Source organism: Aptenodytes patagonicus, chromosome 7 (genome assembly GCF_965638725.1).
Source record: "Aptenodytes patagonicus chromosome 7, bAptPat1.pri.cur, whole genome shotgun sequence".
Lineage (NCBI taxonomy): Eukaryota > Metazoa > Chordata > Aves > Sphenisciformes > Spheniscidae > Aptenodytes > Aptenodytes patagonicus.
In genome coordinates, this window is record NC_134955.1 from 49,931,372 (window position 1) to 49,945,522 (window position 14,151).

The 14,151-nt window shown below is 41.5% G+C and overlaps 1 protein-coding gene across 2 annotated transcripts in view; it reads right to left on the bottom strand.

Moving 5' to 3' along the window:
* Positions 1-5,520: 5,520 nt before the first annotated feature.
* The window catches only part of STON2 (stonin 2), an 83,956-nt gene continuing 75,325 nt past the window's right edge, over positions 5,521-14,151 (bottom strand). For both annotated transcript variants that reach the window (XM_076345229.1, XM_076345228.1), the window contains exons 6-7: positions 11,265-11,467; positions 5,521-10,117 (exon numbers count right to left, since the gene is read on the bottom strand). In XM_076345229.1, coding sequence (XP_076201344.1) covers positions 10,034-10,117; positions 11,265-11,467 — 287 coding nt within the window. In that variant the 3' untranslated portion in view covers positions 5,521-10,033. The remainder of the gene's footprint in view (positions 10,118-11,264; positions 11,468-14,151) is intronic.

Here is a 14,151-nt window from a genome sequence, read left to right on the forward strand (position 1 = left end):
CGAGGGCCCAACACTGCCTTTATTGGATGTGGTCTGTAGGCGCCAGGGATGATTTTTCCCAAGAAGTTCTAGCTGTTGCTGCAGCCAGCCCCTGGCAGAGTCTGCACGGGGCTGGGCTCAGCTCCCGTGAATGTTTTCACTGGCCAGCTGCCAAGGAAGTGCTGATGGGTATCATCTAACATGAAGCAGATGAGAGTACCTTCAAAGCCAAAGTGATAATATCTCCATTCACATCACCCAGACAGTTACATAAACGTATGAGTGGTCAAAGCAAGTCCCTTGCCCTGCTGCCAAAGCCAGCTGAAATTGGAGATGAAGCTGGAGGATGCCACCAAGTCACAGTGGTGCAGAACTACAGAGTCACTTTCCTTCAGACCTAACAAAGCAAGAAGACCAGCGGTGGTGTTTAAGCTGTGCAGCTTACTCTCTTTCCATTACTGTAGACCTCTGCTACAAATCCCAGGTCCCTCCTGCCCAGTTTCCAGCTATGGCTTTCGAGACACAATTCACATGTCTTTCTGAATGTTGCGGCAGGCAATGTGCTATATTGGTATCAGTGTAAATTGCTAAGGAATGAAGAATACAAGGGCACAGAGCAGAGACACTCAAGGTAAATCACGCTACAAATGCTGGAAGTCTGCTAAGGACCTTGAAGGGAGAAGATGTTCTTCTGGATTAGGGAAACAATGGAGGGACATTAGATCTGCATTCAGCTGGGGCTCTATCATTCCAAGGCAGCGATTTAATGCTATCTTAGCTTTCTTATCATCTGAGAGGTACAGTCTTTTATTGCAGTTAACTCTTCAGATAGCTTAATTTCTTAATGTTTGAAAAGGACTACATGTTATTTAAATGGAAGGTGATAGGAAAGGACAAAGTGATATCCTAAAATGTATAGGGCACGAGTTTTTGCACTACTTGAAAATACCACATCACCTGGAATATACCTTAATAACTCCTAGGTGGAGCTCATACATTTGGCTGACTTGAATCCGAACATTCAGAGTCACTTACAAAATGTCACCAGCATGAATTATGACTGATTTTATCAAACGTGTTCAGTTGTTCCCACATGAAAGTGGAAAAGAATCTCTCCCTTATGTAGAAATTTTTTGTATGGGAGATTCCCAACATAATGGGGCTTTTCTAGCAAACTTGAGGAGGAGGCTTCTATCAGGAAGGTAACTATCGTGAACTCTGATTGTGGCTGCACTGTACGTTTCTTTTCCAAGTCGAAAGTAACGGATGTAGCCACAAGAGGGAGGCAGAACTCCTATGCCAGTATAATAACCCCAGCAGAAAACAAATCAGAGAAATATGTTTTCAAAATTTCCCTCTTTGTGCTAAAATTGTCCAGTAGCACTCTCATTGAGAGCAGTGACTGTTGGCTGTAACTTCTATAAAAGTAGGTTCATAATGCATAGTAAATGTTAAATAATTAACATAAGCTGAAAATTAGTAACTAGTACATCTTTTTCTTAAACCTAAAAATTAGGTAAGAAATTACTTCAGGACAGATTGAAACTGATTTTCATGTGCTTTTTGTGGGTGCTGGGAAGGAAAACTGTCCCCATGCTGTAAGGGATTTATTTCAAAGGCATATAGTTGTATTCTTCCCAAGCTCTAATACAGAAGGATCATTTTGTTTCAGGAAGGAGACTTTTTATAACAAATTACTTCTTAGAAAATACAGCACAAGGACGTATTTAAACATTTCTATTTCCATAGCACCTCAGCAAACAGATAAGGCACTATCCTCAAATGGTGCTATTACTTATCCTATAAAGTACTTTCACTGGGCAGCAGGCCTTCCAGGTTCGGTGAGCTCAGCAGAGAAAGAAATTTGTCTGGAGGGAGAGGGCAGGTCTGGTGTCTAGTTCCTGCTCCAAGGACTACTTCCATAATTTACTCGACAGCATTTCAGAAACTGCAGTCAAGGATTGACAAACCTGGGCAATACTCTAAACCCTGGAAGTCTTCAGTCCCTCTTTTCAGTCTTGAACTGTCTCCACCTCTGTCCTGCCCCTCCAGGTAGCCTCAAACAAGAAGGAGAAAGGAAGCCAAACCCTGTTCGCTTACCTGCAGTGCAGTGCTCTGACGACTGAGCAGGTTTATAGCACACAATGCTCATTCTGAGCACGGCAGCAGGTTAGAATCCTCGAGAGATGGAAGGTAGGCGAACGCTTGGCTTGAAAACCCAAGCTGGACTTGGCTATATAACCGTCTAGGACTGTGGTAGTCTGAGGCATGCACAGGAACAGTAGGTGTGCGTAGACATCTTTCATGCAAATTTATGAGAGCTCCTGGGAATTTTGGTACTTCCAGAATGAGGCAGTAGCTGCATGGAGGTTTACCATACAGGAGCGGTGGGCTTGGCTGCCCAGACTCGGACTTAGCCCCAGTGGTGTACCTCGGCGCGGTGGGGGGGTGTCTGTCTTTTAGAAGAGTGGCCAGAAAATAAAAAGGTCAAACTACTGTTCTTGTCATCATACAATACATAATTGTATAGGCCTATGCATGCCTATACAACACACACAAATGCTTTTGTTTTTTAATAGACAGTAGTTAAAAGTTATCCTTTTATAGCATTTTCTGTTGGAGGTATTGAAAGTGCTTTATGGATGTAAATTTAAACTGATTCTGTGCATGTGCAGACAGGTAAGGACTGCTTGGGTGAAAAGAGCAGTCAACACCATTGAAAAATTGTCTGTTGGCCTTTTCTCAGCTGAACATGGAATCAATTGAGGTAGTCAGCTCTTACACCCAGTTTTGAGATCTATCTGGTTTTCAGTGTGTCAAGAACGGGCCAAATTCTGCATGGGGTTCACAGTCCTGAAAACCAGTGTGACTTGTGTTTCATTGAGTCTGCCTGATGCAGCGGGTCAGTAGTCTAGGCAAAAACCTGGCAGCTTGCAATGACCACTGGAGAGCAACAGTCCCTTAGCTCCGGTGAACCTGGGGAGCGTGAACACACAGCTAAATGCCTTATCGTTCCACTCTGCAGTTCACTTCTCTAGGTAGGACCCATACCACAAACCCCAACTTACCATGCAGAAACGTCACTGTCAACTCACACTTTCAGCATCCTGTGTCTTTTAGGTCCTCTGGCCCTGTACCATTTGAGAGCTGATTTTGACAATGTGGTTCAGTTCCAAATCCAATTCTATTTGTTCACATAATACTCATACTAAATTTTTTACTATTTTTTTTTCCTTTGTTCCCAGGGTCAGTGTTTGTAGACTGGGACTCCCCAAGTCACATTTTTTGCACAATTCCTGACTTGTCACGGGACTTCATGAGGTATTAGCACACATTTTTCTCTGTTGAGATTGTAACTTCAGCATATCCTATTTTGCCACCCGCACTCCCCTGGTTGTTCCTCTTGTACCAACTGTCACTTCCTGACTGCCAGGGACAGTTCTTCCTCCTGGGCAAAGGGTACCTATAACAGCTTGGGGGGGGAAAAAAAAAAAGCCTGCTGACTGATGCAGTGCAATTTAGACAAGATTTTGATCAAAGGAAGGTGGGGACAGAGGATGCTGTAATGATTGAGCTCTATTCATCTCTTAGTTGAAAACTGTCTGCAGTTTTGCTTTTGTTTCTCTTGACCAGAAGCCAGTACTCTGCTACGCTTCTGCCTGCATCTGTGCACTGACATGAGGTTTTCCTATTTCATTCCTTTTTAATCTGAGTACTCTCTGTATTAATACAATTGCTGAACTGACCATGCCCTAACAAATGTCTTTGCTTCCACGCAGAGAGTAGAGCTCTCCTTTTCTGTTCTGCAAAAGGGAAACCCTTACAAAAGAGGCTCTCACCTTAGGAAATTACTTTCAGCTGTATTCACCCTGTATTCCTCCTATCCCTTCAGAAGCTCTTTAGGCCAAGCTGGTTGCTCCCAGTTTATCTACAGCCCCTGGGGCAGTAGCAACCGGGATACTGCAGAGAGCCCCTGAGCAGGGAAGGATCAGTCTGCCCACACCCCCAGCACGTGTTTGCCACATGTTGTGACACCCCAGTGCAGCTGCAGGCGGTGGTATAGTCACCCCTCTCCTTCAGGCTTTGCTGTCCCATTATTCAGGGTTGAGAAAGACACCTTTCATAGCTGGTGTTTAAAATACTATTCCAACTACTTTTTTATATATGGCAGTTGCTGTTAGGCTTCTAATACTGTGAGCAAAAGGACAGGAGGTTTTTTCTGGGACTGGTGCTTCATGTTTCAGACACACCTGCTGTGACACAGACCTGCACCTAAGCTGAAACAATGGGCTGCTTCTCTATCTTTTGCTTCACCTCAGCTGACCTTCAGCAGCTTTTGTTCTACTCATAAATTTACAACATACCTGGATTAGATGGTAAGGGCAATCATGGCAACTAAGAGCACTGAAAGAAAACTGTGGTGGTTTTTTCTCTCCAAATTGTGCTATCTCACTCTGGTGATGTTTTTTGTTTGGGTACACATTGTGCTGGCACTCTGACTTCTCCATCTCTTGCAGGGTATTATTTTGGCTTGTCTCGAAGGACTGCACTGTTGCCAAGGAACTTTGAGCTCCCTGGTTTAAAACTTTCAGCTTTTTCTAGAACTCTCTTTTTAAAACCATTTTGCATATTATCAAGCTATCATGGCTGATATAATTCTACCCTCCCAATTTGATAGTAACATTTTCAAATGCCACTGAATATCTGAATTATAGTAAATAAACTGCTATTACTAACAGCCCTTGAATCTATTTAACTTTCCTTCTTTCTTCTGGCTGACGCAAGTTACTCTTGAATAACGAACATGAGGCATCGTTCCCTGTGTACCTCCATTTTCTTATACTGTAAAATGATTGACTCACTGTCAGTTGTACTGAGGCATACTATGGAGGATGTGCTGAGCTCAGAGCAATAATCTGAGCAGCCCTTATGATGGGTATCTCATTTTCTTTGGTCAATGAGACTGCCCAGCTCTTTGGTCTAATTCTAACAGCAGACTGCAACTTTTCTCAGTGACTGTGAGAGAAGTGGAAAGATGTATGAAATGATACATGGCTTACTGAAGTTTGAAAGAACACAGAGAATCATAGCAGAGGACTCTGTATTTAGACCTTATCCTTACACTTGCTTTGCAAACAGTTGTTCTGATCACAGGAAGACGCTGCCCTCTCATGTACTCCTGGCTTTAGCGGTCAGAGAACAGAAGTAGAAGAGACCCACTGAGCAGAAACTTCAATTCTCAATTACTTTGTTTCAGGATGGCTTCATTCAAATGTTGGATCCTCTTCTATATTATGTCAGCACTGCTCCACACGTCTGTTATGTGGCTCAAGCTCTAGGCCTGCTCCATTTCCTTTGCAGTCTATCATTCAGTCTGGATGATCAAATGAAATAATCTCTCTTCTGTATATAGTCCTATTACCTCTAATTTATGTCCTTTATGCCATTCAAAACACTCCCTTTTCCTCTTCTGAATTCAAGACTTTTGACTTACCAGAATACACAGCACATACAACTTCAATTTCACAGTGAAAATGTGGATATGCTGTTTCATCTTAACATTTATTTAAGTTTTCCCATAGTTCAAACAAAACATGACATCCCATTTCAACTGATAAAATAAAAAGAAAAAAAAATTAACCACTTCTACAAAGTTAGCCAGTGTATAGACTTCCTTACTTTACAAAACAAAAAGGTAGGAACATGTTACAAAATAATCATCAAGCCAATCAATGTCAATAGTGCAAAGAATGAATTGCAAGTATAGGAGAGAGAGGGAGGGAGGGTAGGACGGATGGGAGGATGGATGGATGGGTGGGTGGCTGAACAAAACAGGAAGGCTCGGAACAGCTATGCCTGTTATGACACAAAATTTCGTATCTCAGACAACTCATGATACAGATTTAACTTTAGTGGTAGAAGAGGGTAAGTAAGTACTTCATCCATAAGTGATCTCTGCGTGCTGCAAATTCTTGTGCTGGCTAGTTCTGGAGATGAATACAGCTATAAACATGAGCTGCTAAGAGTCACTGAAAGGAATTTTTCACCCTCTGGAACAGAGGTGACCTATCAAGGGCTTGATTAGTCTGTGTGCATTCAAGGGCCAAGGAAATTACTGAGAATTTCATGCAAGCAACAGAGTAAGTACCTTCAGGCTGAACTTTATACACCTTTTCCTCTTGCTTTCATGCTCTTTTGCATACAGTTGCTCTCTATCCTGGGAGGTGAATGATCAAGAGGGAGTTTTAGCAGGTAAGTTAAGTGGACAGGTAGACCAACAGGTCTTGGACGTCCTGTCAAGTAAATATGTTAGCCAGCAACCCCCAGAAAAGGTGAATTATTTCTGCAGTGTTTCTTATGATACTGCTACAGTGAAGAACCTAAAATCTGCCTCCTTCATAGGATGACTAAATTTGAGTCTAAATAAAATAAAGGACAAAAATAACATCAGTGAGTTACAGTATTTCTCAGCTGAATTTGCCCATTTTCCTTTGCTAGCAGAGTGTCCATAGTTAATAAATGTAAGAGGCATTCACTAAAATAAGCTCAGCTGCCCGGAGATGTCGTTCATCTTTACCCCTTGTGATCAAAGACTGTTTAAGTTTATTTTTCTAGGCAAAATTCCCTGCAATACCTCAAGTATTACCACAGTACAAAAATGAAACACAACCATAATGAGAAATAGAAAGAAGTCTGAAAGTGGGAATAGCTTCAGGGAGTAAATGTATGCTTACCTTGAAGGCACATTTCCTGCACGGAGTGTTGGAGTACTACAAAGCTTTCAAATAAACCAAAGGAGAGTGATTATATCTTTCTTAAAAGGAGTATTAAACTGAAACTATTCAAAGAGATTCTTCCCCAAGATAAAAAAAAAATAAAAATCATCCCCACTACAGGCATAGCTTGTATCTAAATCATTTCTGCTGCTCTAAAACTGACAAACCTCTTGGCTCTTTTCCCCTCACTCCCATCAACAGTCTGTCCAAATTACTACTGTACCGCTATGGATGAAGAGTATATGGTTCATGTACATAAAGTTCATACGTGACAGTATCTAACACGGAAAAATTGGCACTGTTTAATCAAGAACAGTGGAAGCCTCAAAAAGGGCAGTTAGGATCCCAGTGTTCAAATGCTCAGTGCTCGTAATGGTGCTGGACTGAAAAAAGAATTCCGTGGTGACACCTGGTGATACCAACACTAGATTTTCTAAAGATCTTGGTTGTTAGTGCTCTTTTGAAAAATGAAACTACTTACTCTAGTGCTTCAATAGGAAATAAGATCTTTTGAAACTCTGGCCGAGGTAGTCAACCTAAACTCTTGAGAATTCAGTGGCAGGTACATCAGAAAAATATTCTCCAGAGATCAGAATGGATTAAAATAGCTTTTTTATAAACCAGAACACTTTTCCAGTTTTGCCTGCATAACTCCATGAGGATTGGAAGAGATTCTTCTGTCGTACAACTAATTACATGAGAGATCAGAGTCAGGCCCATACTCTTTCTTTCATCCATTAACTTTGAATTAAAAAAAAGAATCAGTGATGAAGATGTAGAGGAATTAAGTAAATCCAGAAACCTCCAATATGCTCATCTTTCAATTTTTGGGGCATGAAATATTCTGTGGCTGGAGTATGATAGAGACTGAGTAGTTTAAGAATTCAACAGAGACGGAAAATGATATTCCTTTGACTTTCTCCCCTCTTTAGGGAGTACAACATAATTTTGTTTATTTGCTATTACTTATTTGTGTTTTCAAGGGCTCGGGGGCAATAGGCAAAAATTCAGACACTGAGCCTGCAGATGAGAGTAGGAAATCTCCTGACTGTTTCTTTCACAAAACATTCTCATACTTCCTCAGCAACATCTCAGCACTCCATCAGCTTGGTTTTGTTGGATTTCTTGCCGGTCCTTTTCAGAAACTGTACACTAGGAGCTGCAGTGAAAAACAGGAAAAACACCCAGAAGTTCTTTGAATGCCTTTGAAAAGAAGAGTGAATATTGTAGAGAGGAGTTGCCATGCAACTCATCACAGCCAGCCTGTAACACAGCTGAGAATCAGTCACGAATTCAGCCCCGTACTCTCAGATATTTCACAACCTATACAAGTTATCATTTAATAAATAATAATTCTTTGCACTTTATCAGTAATTTTAATCCACTGATCTCAAAATGGTTCATAAAACTTAATAGCATTCTTCCATTTACAGGGAGATGTTGGAAATGCTTAGTACTAACTGGTGTGCTCCGAGGAGCACCCTGGGCTTCAGTAGGACTACCTGCAATAGAATATTACATGTTTATTAAGGAGTCCTAGAGGGACTGAGACTTTACGTATTTACAGCAGTGTACCTGTGTAAATATATATCACTACGTTGACATAAGCCTGAAATTTAAGTGCATATAAAAAGGCATTTCTAAGTTCCTTATAATTTGTTTTAAATTCTACCACTACCAGTTTTAGACTCAACGTAATTAATCTCGTGTTTTATTTGGGATTTTAACATTCTAGTGATTTTTATAGGAGTCACAGTGAAAGTAGTAAATCGAGAATGTATTAATTTTCTGTTATATGAAATGTAAAATAAAATAAATTTATAAAAAAACTTTCATTTTAATTCATTATGATTTTAAATTACATTGCCGAGGCTTTCCAAATGTGTGATTTTAAAGTCAACAGTAACCTTTCAAAAGATAAATGAATTAATAAATTACTTTTTTTACATTTAAAATTACCTTGAGACAAAATATTACACAAGCCATGGAAACAACTACAAAAAATGGGTACTTTGAACACTGTTTTCTCTGAAAATATATATGAATGAGTGATTTTTGCCATCTGCATTTTTATTTAGAAAGAAGTTTTAAGACTTGCTGTTACTTTCAGCTAAGTGGAGATAAAAAAATCTCCATGATGGAAGCTTGTTGTTAATTTTTGAAAAGAGATTTTGGGTCCCAGTTAGTGGTGGTTTTATAAAGATACAAGTTACTTATATTGTAGGTTCAAGCTAGAACGTGAAAGTAATATTGCGCTGGACAGACTTCCAAGGATTTTCAGGATGGCAAACAACATTGTCTGTTAAAGTAATTGTGTTCTGACATTTTCAATAACCACCCACCTTACCCATCCAAGAAAACATGTAAAAAAAAACCAAACCCAAAACCAAACCCCAATGTTTTTCCCTTAAATATCTTTCTAGGCAGGAATGATCTAATCTTAGCAAAGTCCCTCCTGTATCACCTCTATTCTAACACACATTCCCTGTTACTAGCAGCCATAACCATGTTCAGTCTAGATAACAGAACAGCCCAGACTAACAAATAAAAATTTTAAGGAGTTGCAGAGGCTTTCTTGTAACTTGTGCAGACCCCATGAAAATGTGCACAATGACATGTTGTCGTTCAGGGGATGAGACAGGAAGGGGTGAATAGAAGAACAGCTACATGATTAGCTGTCCTGTCTGTAGTTCATCTGCTTGACCATTTACTGTGTTTAAGATGCAAAGTTTGTCGATTCTCCAGAATGGTGCTCAGGGTTTTCGCTCTGTTGACCACTTCAGAGATGAGATTTTATATCATTTTTCACTCGATGCTCCCTGGGTTTTATTTGGCAGTTCAGCAGGAAGTGAATCTGCCAATGACCAAACCAACAGGCATAGAAAAAAAATGCTTAACGTAGGAGGGCAAGGTTGTAAGTGAGATAAAGGCCGCTTTCTGGTTTGGCTGTGATGGTGGCCAGACCATACTTCAGTGCAGAACCTAGATGGTGAAGAGGCAGAAAAGGCAGGCTTGACTGTAATACGAGTCATTCTGTCTATACCCCAACTGGACTTAAATTGTTCCAGCAAAAGCCCATGGGTCCGCTCCAAACGAACCACTGACGAGCTTCTTCTCAAAGTACGGATCATCACAAGGAAAAACAATACTCTTCAGAGCATTATTTTAAAAGTAGCACTTCATACTTTCAAAAAGAAAAATACCAAAACCCTGCAAGTCCTTTCTTCCAGGTCTGTTAATTTGACCACCCCTCTTGGGACTTGCAGACTGATCTTCCTTCACTGCATAGCACATTCATTGACATTTGCAGTATCTTCTCCCTTCAGATCCTCATTCAAGCTTTTTTTCTGCTCTATTTCGACCTGGCAGAGGAAAAAGAGGGAGAACATTTGTAATGAGAAAGGAAAACAAAAGATTCAAAAATCTTCCTTAGTGGCGGTTTGTGTCCTGCTCAGGTGAAGAAACTCTTGGTAAACTGAGAGGGTTGTGAAGAGACTCAATAGACTGAGGAGGGAAAGCTGGATTTTATTTACTGTAAGTTTTTTCAGTCTAATCCAAACAGTTTTACGATTCAACAGTGTCATGACATCATTTCCAGAAGAGGTAATGTCATGCAGAGAACCGGTCTCACATGATTTTACATTCATTACCATCCCCAGCTGTACTTTGAATCCAAACCCAGAACCAAATCTGCAGAGGACAGGTGGCTTCCTAAGTGACAGCAGAAGATCCAGCCTCAATTTTAAACTCTGCAAAGACTGATGTATAAAGCAGAGAGTTTAATTTTCAAAATGCACATCTACATTTGTGTTCTCAATTTCAACACCTCCGAAAACTCAGGGATAATCCAGTGTTTAATTCTTAAAAGGCATACTCAGGAAGATCAAATACCATCTCCAGGGAATTTAAGAGACTACTAAAAATGTAATTACAATTACCATTAAAAATATTTGCCATGAGAATCTTTTCAGTATCTCTCATCATTGCTCTTAAAGAAGGCAGGTAGGATGCCAATTTCTCTGCTGAGTGATCAGCTAACATGCAAATTCTGGCATACTGAGATTCTTGGCAGGTATGTATGTAGTGCATTTTCCCATCTGCTCCTCTCCTTAGGGCTGGCAGGAAGAAGAAATATTTAAGCAGAGAAATAATGCGATCCTTTTGTCTGCTGTAGCACTCCCACTGTAGCACTCCCACTGTAGCTGCTATGAAGAGCAGCAAAACTCCCTGTTCACACTCTTACCGTATCAGCTAATCCCCAGTAGCTGGCTCTGTGTATGCTCTTCCACAAAGCAACTGCAAGCAAGTTTATTCCATCTTCGCTGAGGGATAATCCACTGCTTGTTTGCTATGAATCAACAGGCTGCACATGGGTAGCTACTGCACAGAGCCTGGCACGTGCTAAATTCCCACCTCATGTGTCCATGGTATTTTATTTGCCTGCCCGCATTTTTCAAGACAATGAAGTATGCAAAGTAACCATGGTGATTGCCACATGCTCAGTTTTACCTTGTAACTGTAGTGTGCTGAATAGTTGACCCACTTCCTCACGTCGGTCTTGTCCTCAACAGAGATGGACCGAACAGTGGCTTTGGATGCAGAAGTGGTGGGCATGTCAAATTCCACATCTACATAGCGGACAAAACTGGAAGGCACTTCCCGGTCAGAGCCAAGCTCTAGGTGACAGAAGAAGCAGTGAGGATGGCCAGAAGCTGGAAAAAGAGAGCAAACAGACATGAAAGTTGTGTTGGATGCATCAGAAAACACAACATGTAGGAGGAAGCAACATCACAAAACTGCAAAAACCAAGAACCTGCCTGAGTGAACTAGTTCATAGCAAGTGACAGTATCTTACCTGTTTCAATGCTGTTGGAGTTTCCAGAGGAATTAAACAAACTGCAAAAAAGACTGCCATTCATGCTAGTTTGCTTTTAGGGGGTGAAAACACCAGATGTAAATCAAGCACAGTAGGGTAAAGGTATCTCCCCTCTTCTGATTCCCCCAGTGTATGTAACATGCCAAGTACATTGTGGCACATCTTTCTGAAATGTCATGTATTGATAATAAGGAAAGGTGGGATTTGGCAGATATTTCATGTTTATTTGAAATTGTTATCCCCATTTTTAGCAAAAGAAAATATACTGGATAAGGTTAAATAACTTTCCTGGGTTCAAAAAGCAAATTTCTGCACAGCTTGGAAATAACTGTTTATTCCTTACTCTAACCCATGACAAGGTGGCTAGTCATTAAAGATGGCAAGGTGAGGAAGTAATCATGTTTAGCTCTGCCATCTGTAAATGATAACCTTTTTTATTATTTTTTCTCCTTTGTTTTGCTGGACAACAGTAGGGACTGCTAGTCAAGCTAGGTTGGTTTTATTTCTGACTGCTGCCAACTCCCTAAGCTCTTGAGCAAGTCATTTAAGGTCTGTGCCTCATTTTGCCTGCAAAATGAGGGTGAGAGCCTTCAAAGCCACCTTGGGCTTTCTGATTGAAGGGATCCTATTATCTAAGTATGTGTAAAAGAAAGTAATGTATAAATAAATGAACGGAATCCTTGTCTGCCACTGTTACAAGCTTTAGGATTTCTGACTACTTCTTCATTGGGAAAGTTCTTCTCCATACAGCTCAGCAAGGTGTACAGGACAGAGGCAAGGAGGGAGGAAGGCAGGCAGAGTAAAAAGAACTGGGTGGGGAAAGCACAGAAGCTCCCCCTGGGAAGAGGAGGAAAACACCGTCTGTGCAGGACTTGCAAGCCTGGGCCTTGAAAAGGAAGTCTGCTCCTCATCCAGAGCTTAGCCCAAAAGTCAGCCTTGTTGAGCTGAAGCTTGAAAAGCAAGATGTGGGATTTTGAGCTATTACTTGTCCCAACAGGATGAAATTGAACAGTCTTTAGAGGGCTTAGGCATTGCAACATCCCACTTAACCTCTGAAATAGAGTTGGAAAAAAATTTCAGCCTGGTGTAAGTCTGGGTAAAAATTTCATCTAGAGTCAGCCTCATAGTTCCAAACAGTCTAGCCAGAGTTTCCTCACAACTGGAAGGTTTATAAACTTATGTCTGTGCAGCAAATCCAACAAGAGGCGGTGCAGTTCAGCAGAGACCACAGAGATGCAGCACCACAGCTGGAGCCAAGTTATGAATGAGTGCGTGCAGTATCAAGCAGATATAAAAGCTCGAGTTCTGCAAGCATTAAAATACATCACCTGCTTTTCGTCAGGATTAATTATCCCAAGCAGAGTTGCCCTGGTTCTAGAGCGAGATGGGATCTCTCTCTGACAGCGCTTCCCAGCTTTTCATACCTGGAGCACACTTTTTCTGGATAAAAAGCAGTGGTGCACAGCAGACCTTCAAGATGATCCCACCCGCCATGGGCTAGCAGCAGCCCCATGTGCTCTCATGGAGGACACTGTGCCCTCCAGCACCGCAGGGCTTTTGCTTCTGCCCAGTTCTTGAGCTCGGCTGTGGTAGGCAGACCTGTGGCGGCAGCGCACTTCAGCCTCTGCCATGGGACACTCGGGTGCCCCTGCACATACCTGGGAATCACTGCCCTCTGGCACTGCGTTATGAAAAATGAGTCATTCCTGGCTCAAAAATTCTGTGTTCAGCACTCAGTACTGGCAACCAACTCCCAGTCTCAGGCTCCCCATCCATTCGTATCTCTTTCCTCACCCTGAACCAGTCTCAGTAGACTCTTCATTGTAATCCTTCCTGCTCCTCTGCTTTGCTATCCTTTTCCTCTCCTTTAATTTGCAGTGGGTTGCTCCCTCCTTCAGAGTGCCTGGGTTGCAGCGGAGGCCCACAGCAGCCCAGGGGACGTGGCTCTGTGCTCTGGCGCAAGCCACACACACAGCTACAAAATGTTCAGCTTGCGCCGCTACACTCCTGAGCTGGCATGTGCTCAGTTGCTTTTGGGATGGATGCCTGTGAAGGTAACACTAGGAAGTGTTTAACTGGGCTTGAGCACACCGCGTGACAGGTGCTTTGGAGATCTGAGCTTTTAAACTCTTCATAATTTCAACTGGACACATAGAACCAGCAACCACTCTTCTAACACACCTGAATGTTGGTGGATATTCACAGGCTCAAAAAAAAAAAGGGGGGTGGGAATAAAGGGGGAAAAAAAAGAAAAAAAAATTAATAATTAATGCAATGCAATTAACAAAGCAATTTTTCAATAATTTAATTTCTTCTAGTAGGAGTACCCACTGACAGAAAAGACCATGCACAACACTCAAAAAAATATGGAAGTTACTAATTTAAATCAGCTCAGCATGACAGGCAACCAAATTAAGCAAGCAACTCCTACACAGAAGCTATAGCAAAAATACCAAGCACATCAGTGTTCATTAGTGTCCTGAGTGTGAGGCACACAAGGCATAACTTCTATAGACTGTT